Raw genomic sequence first — 6,000 nt, forward strand, 5'->3', positions numbered from 1 at the left:
CAGATAATTGAAAGTCAGATGCAAGCACGTATTTGCAGAAAGCAAATCCTGCGCCAAGATATCTGTCATGGAGGCTGCATGTAAACATGCCCAAAGGGAAGCAACGGCCTCCCAAACTGGAGCGGCATCACAACGTCTCATTTCTCTTTTTCCCAAAGAGGAGCCCCCCCTCCTGCCGCCGCCGCTGCCCCTCTTACCGGCGATCCCTCCGCTGCCGCCATCTCCTCCGTGCCCCTTTCTTCTCTGCAGGATGAAGTAAGGGTTGGCCCTCTCCGTGATCCACAGGGCGTTCGCCAGCAGCACCTCCTCCGGGTTCACCCACATGCTCTCGGCCGAGACAAAGGCAGCCGCCGCCGTCGCCGCCGCCGGTGGGTTCCGCTCGCTTTAAATCATGCAGACGCCCGCAGGATGCTGCAAAGCCCCGGCACGCCGAGAGCGCTCCGCCCAGCCCAGGTAGGAGTCCGCAACGCCCCGCCGGCCGCTAGAAGACACATCGGGAGGAGAGCCGGGAAGAGAAACGGACAGGCGCCGCATGCCCGCCGCTGAGACCCGGCTCATCCAAGCTCCTGCCCGAGCCGAAGCGAAGAACTAAGCGAGCCGTCAGGCGCCTCGGGAAGCTCGATCGGAGCGGGGCGGCGGGGAGAAGCGGAGAGGAGAGGAGCGGTGACCTCAGAGAACATCAGCGCCAGCCACCGCCGGGCCCGCCCAGCCGCGCCGCCACCACCACCAGCAGGCGGCGGCGGCATTCAAGCTCCCCGAAGGGGCCGGGAACGGAGCGACGCCCCCATCTGAAAACAAATACAAGCAAGGACCGCAAGGTTAAGAGCTAATCCCGCGGCACGTAGGCGCCTCTTCCCCGAACCCCCAAAGGAGCGCACCCCAAAATCTCGGCTGCAAAGGCGCAACGGCCGGGCGCGTCCATTGCAGGGATGCGCCCGCCTTTGCGCGCCCCTCCTGTAGCCCTCCGAATTGGCACCGGTTCCTCCGAGAGGACGTTGCTTGTTCAGCAAACCCGGCACCTGGTCCTGACAGACCGGGGGGGCTGCCCGCCTGCCCAAGAGCACCCCACCGCTTGGGAAAGCTCACACCTGTCTTCCTGGCTCCCTTTCCTTATCCGCCATCCTCCCTCCCATTGCAAAAGCCCTGACACACCTCTCTGGTCACTGCGGGGCGAACGCAGGCAGGAGAGACGGCGAAAGCGCCTCGAAAGGCGCGCTGGAGCTGCGGTATACTCGCCGAGGTCACTGGAACAGCGGCCCCTTTGCCCAAAGCGCCCCCCCCCCTCCGGACCACAGGTATGGTCCGAGATTAAGAAAGACGCGGCGGCTTCCTCAGATAAGGAGGAATGTCCGCAGAACGCTCGAGGACAAGCCCCCCCCCGCCCCCGCCGCAACAGGCACGAGCCAAACCAATCGAACCACTCTACGAGCTCGAAGGAAAACACTGAGGGGGGGGGTCTACGGACGATTCCTAGAAGGATCTCGGGTCGCTCCGCTGTCGCGCAAGCGCGTAGCCAATCCGCTTGAGAACAATCGAACCCCCCCCCCCGCGTTCTAAAAGGCGTGGCCCGACGCCCGAAAACAACCTGAAGAACGTTCTGTTGTTGATTTCCGACTTCCTGCAATTCCTGACGGGCGGTCGATCACGTGCGCGCTCGGCCCGTCTTCTCTTTCAGGTTTCCAGAGGCGCCGCCTCTTCTCGGCGCCCGCCGTCCTTCGGTTGGAATAAGCATAAGGGACCCCTCGATGCTCAGAGAATGGAAAAGGGAAGCGATTCAGTCCGCGCTCCTCGTGACACCCCCCCCCGACATCTTTCTGCAACGATAATAGCAATAAGAAGATGCCCTGCCGAGGCATTACTGAATTAGAATTAATCAGCAAATTCCGTCCAGTTGGGGATTTAATTGGAGCTGTACGTTTCTTGAAGCTTAGAATAACTATAACTTCAGTATTTTCGTCAGTAACTTTTTGTGAAAAGAACCTTCTTACCTACTAATGTACATTTGGCTGCAGAAATTTTACTTTGTTCTCCTTTTTAAATTTCTAGACTCTTGTTTACATTCTTTTGCTAATTAGGGACAACGCATAGATGGTTTCTAGTCTACGGTTTGTTTTTATAAGCAGTGGCTTTCAAGCCACAGAGACTGAATCTGTCACAATCCTGAAAAGAACATGCCAACAAATATGGGGGGAGAAAAAGGTCCACAAACTGACAATATTCAATATACATTCCAATCCCAAAGAAAGGAGATGCCAAGGAATACAGTAGGTATAGGACCATTTATTTTTCCTTCAAGCAAAGTGATACTCGAGTTGCAACAAATTTTATGGAGCCTGCCATTGAAGCTGTATTCTGAAAAGAAAGAGGCACTTGAGATCATATTGCAAATATCCACTAGCTACTGGAGCACAGCAAACAATTTCATAATGCTTTATAATAATCACCTTGGGATTGTGCAGCTTCCGGAGGGCACACAGGCTGGCTTTACTCACAGAAGGCAAAGTGGAGATTCAAACTCCTAACCTCTGGCTCCACAGCCGGATACGAAAACTTTATATATTACAACAAAGCCTTTGACTGTGTAGATCATGAGAAACTACAAGTTGTTATGAAAGAAATGGGTGTACCTCAGGGTGTGTGTCCATAGTTGACTGAGCTTTTGAACCCAGGCCTCCTGAATTCTAGTCCACTACACCACACTGGGTATCCTTAATCTTTATAAAGTCCTTTAAATCACTCACTCCCTGATTTGGATATAAATGTATACTGAGAAAGATTCTACAACTAAAACGTTTATTTCCAAACTAATCAGTGAGGGACTAACCTTAGTGGTTACTCTAAAGGCCTGGTACTTATCTGATAATGAGTAAATAAATTTGGTGTATCAACATGGACACCCCACCCCACAGGATTTTTGCCAATGAGCTTCTCACTAAAAAAGCCAATCCTTCCTTAAAAAGACTAATGCCTTCAATGTTGGAAATGATAAGGTGGAACTCAGCTTATTTATTTAAAATATTTTACCCCCACCTTTCTCTTTAAAAAGGACCCAAGGTGGCTTACAACAGTGAAAGAGAATACTTAAAGTTGAAAACAATTAGTATAGACCAGCGGTTAACACCACTAAAAGATGGTATTTAAAACTATGAATAATGAACAAGAAGGCATCTTACATCATTAAAGGGCAATATTAAAGCAAAGATCAATAAGCACACAATTTTTAATGTCACTCTGAGAAACAGAAAACACAAAAATGGAAAACAGAAGTAGTAGTAAAAATCCAGTCAAAGCAGTAATGCATGACTATCTAAAAATCACACACAAGTAGCTGGTTACTGAGGGAACGCTTGCCTGAAAAGAAAGGTTTTTGCCTGGCTGTGGAAGGATAGCAAAGATAGGGCTGGCATGGCCTCCAGTGGGAGGGAGTTCCAAAGTCTGGGAACAGGAACAGAAAAGGCTTTCTCCTGTGTCTCCATCAGATGCACTTGTAAACTCTGTAACCAGCCCCAGTCAACCACCTGGCTGCTGCATTTCACAACAGCTGAAGTTTCCTGACACCTTCCATCAGCAGCCCCACATAGAGTGCATTACAGTAATTCAGCTGGGAAGTAACTAATGTGTGTATCAGAGTGGCCAGATCAGAACTCTAACGAAATTGATGTAGGGGTCTCCACTAGTTTTAATTGTGCAAATGCACTCCTGGCCATCAGTGAGACCTGGACACCCAGGTTCAGGGATGAATCCAAGAGGAGGAATAAGAGAGAAGTGACTTCAGGTTTTCCAGACTGTCCTTTACTGCTATGACCTGTGCTCGCCTTACTTCAACATTAGATTGCTATTCTTAGGGTAGCTGATGTGAGACTTACTTCTTTCTTACACTTCTCTCTTGCCCTTCTGAGCAGGAGACATCTTGCCTTCATTCCCTGGAGATTAAAGGGCCAGCATTTATTTTCCCTTCAAGCAAAGGAGCTATAGGACCATTTAGGACTTCAGACATCTCCAAAGTAACGATATTTAGCTTGAACTGTCACCTTTCCTATCTCGTGTATGTTTCTCTAATAAACACAAACCTTATTTTCTTTATAGATGCCATTCCTCTACAAAGGGGGAAGTGTGCTCGGGTCATCACTGCAAGTTCCAAAGGGATGAATCCACAAGTTAATGCTCCTGAACCGCTTCATGCATGCTCTCCAACATTCAGTGCAGTCCTAGTCTTTTCAAGATGCTTCCTCAGCCTGAAGAAAATATTGAAGTTAGCCCTCTGTAATCAAACACCTGTAAGCAGAAGCCTGTCTGGCAGTTAAACGTTGCTCCTTAAATTCTTAATTGTTTTCTCTTCTTTGATTGGATGTTGCTTTGCTAAGTTGATTTTAGGTGGTTAATTTACCTGTCTTTCATACAGTGTGCTTGTGAAATATACAGAACACTGCAGAAGTGTACCTATTTTGAAACTGCTGCAATGTTTTATTCTAAAGTAACATTCAGTGCCTTCATCTTACAAACACCCTTGATGTTAAGTTCTTTGACTGTGGATGTACCTTTAAGTTACTTCTGCAAATATTTTTGATTTGGTTTTCTTAAATTGGCTTATTTGTTCAATGTTTTTTTTAATTTGTTTGTTCAAGATAGCAAGTATTTCTAATTTGTGTCTTAGGTGTCTCAAGTACTTTAACATGGATTTTGGCCATATTTCAAAAGAAAGCTCAGAGGAAGTTACCTTTGAAAAATAATTAGTTAGGTTATGACTCCAGGTCCACTGTAATTATTATATTTACTATTTTTGCAAGCTACTGTTTCCCTCAATTTTTCAGACAGAGTTAACTTTCAAAGACCTCCCTGCTACAATCCCTCTGTCAATGGTATATTTGCATCCTCTGTTGTTTTGTTATATTTCATCAGACCAAATCAATATACAGTATTCCAATATATCAGCAGAGACCAATCCCTAGCCTCTGAATGCTTGTTTGTTTTTAAATTAATTCATGCAATACATTATGTAGCTTTCAGGTTCTAATCTAAATGTTTCTATTAATTTGAGAAGTCAGTGGATATATAGACACTGCATTATGTTTTGGCATTTTTAAATGCCAAGTTTAGAGTTTATGACTGATCTGGAAGAAAATTAATTTGACAGAGTTGTTTGGGATGACCAATTTTTACTTTGGTAATTTTAGAACAAAGGTGTAAGCAAGGAGAAATTTGAAATATGTAAATGAGAACTGTAACACCTGAGTAAAGAATTTCAAGAGCTTGCTCTCTCTGTATAGTTTCTAAGTGAAAAAGAAATGTGAACAATCTAGTTCCTTCTAAGTAAAGGTGGTTGGGGAGAAACTTATCTATTGAAAATCTGATGAAAAATGCCCTCTCCCTCCCTCAAATATTTAGCTTCCCTAAAATGCTAGGGAGGGGACTTTTCTAATCTTATCCACAGACACTCCTGAGCAAACTTTCTGGAGGCTACTGGGGATAAGAGTCTCTGTCATCTATCAATGATGAGATATAACATTATCATGTCCTGCTTGTCTCCCACTTATTGTTTTCTGTTCAGCCTTTTTTCCTCTGTTTCAATGGGAAGATTTGATTGTGCGTTTGCCCTGCTCCAAACTGTAATCTTGGGGGATGACAGAGGGGTGAGAGATGGTCAGGGTTCTGCATGATGTTGTCTTCCACTTGCAAACCTCCCATGTTTTTCTGCCACTTTATTTGTTTTTCCTTTTTTTCCGCAAAAATCAATGCCTTCTGACTGGACTGATCTTTCTGGGACTGATAAATAACAATTCAATAATAATAAAAGCTGAGTAAAGCTGTCTGTTAATCCCCTTCAGCAATAGGTTTCAGGTACTCCCTGGGCTTTGGGTTGCTTTTATTTTTAGACTTTTTTTTTTTTAAAAAAAGCTTGCTTAGTTCACACAGCAGTACTACGAAAACAACCAACAAATTATGGAGAGAAAAATATCCTGTAAGATTCCCAGTGTGATACAGTAGATATAATGATGGACT

At 45.7% G+C, this 6,000-nt stretch overlaps 1 protein-coding gene and 1 long non-coding RNA gene across 4 annotated transcripts in view; one reads left to right on the forward strand and one right to left on the reverse strand.

Moving 5' to 3' along the window:
* TBC1D9 (TBC1 domain family member 9) overlaps positions 1 to 647 on the reverse strand; it is a 72,141-nt gene extending 71,494 nt beyond the window's left edge. For all 3 annotated transcript variants that reach the window (XR_013545860.1, XM_020783060.3, XM_073001630.2), the window contains exon 1: positions 198 to 647. Coding sequence is in view for 2 of the 3 variants with exons in the window: in XM_020783060.3 (XP_020638719.3) it covers positions 198 to 324 (127 nt within the window). In the remaining variant the exon portion in view is untranslated. The remainder of the gene's footprint in view (positions 1 to 197) is intronic.
* Positions 648 to 1,851: 1,204 nt separating this feature from the next.
* LOC140707582 (uncharacterized) lies at positions 1,852 to 5,252 on the forward strand. The gene is made up of 2 exons (XR_012087729.2): positions 1,852 to 2,268; positions 4,087 to 5,252. It is a non-coding gene; the product is annotated as an uncharacterized LOC140707582 (long non-coding RNA).
* The last annotated feature ends 748 nt before the right edge of the window (positions 5,253 to 6,000 follow it).

This window comes from Pogona vitticeps, chromosome 5, assembly GCF_051106095.1.
Source record: "Pogona vitticeps strain Pit_001003342236 chromosome 5, PviZW2.1, whole genome shotgun sequence".
NCBI classification, from domain to species: Eukaryota; Metazoa; Chordata; class Lepidosauria; order Squamata; family Agamidae; genus Pogona; species Pogona vitticeps.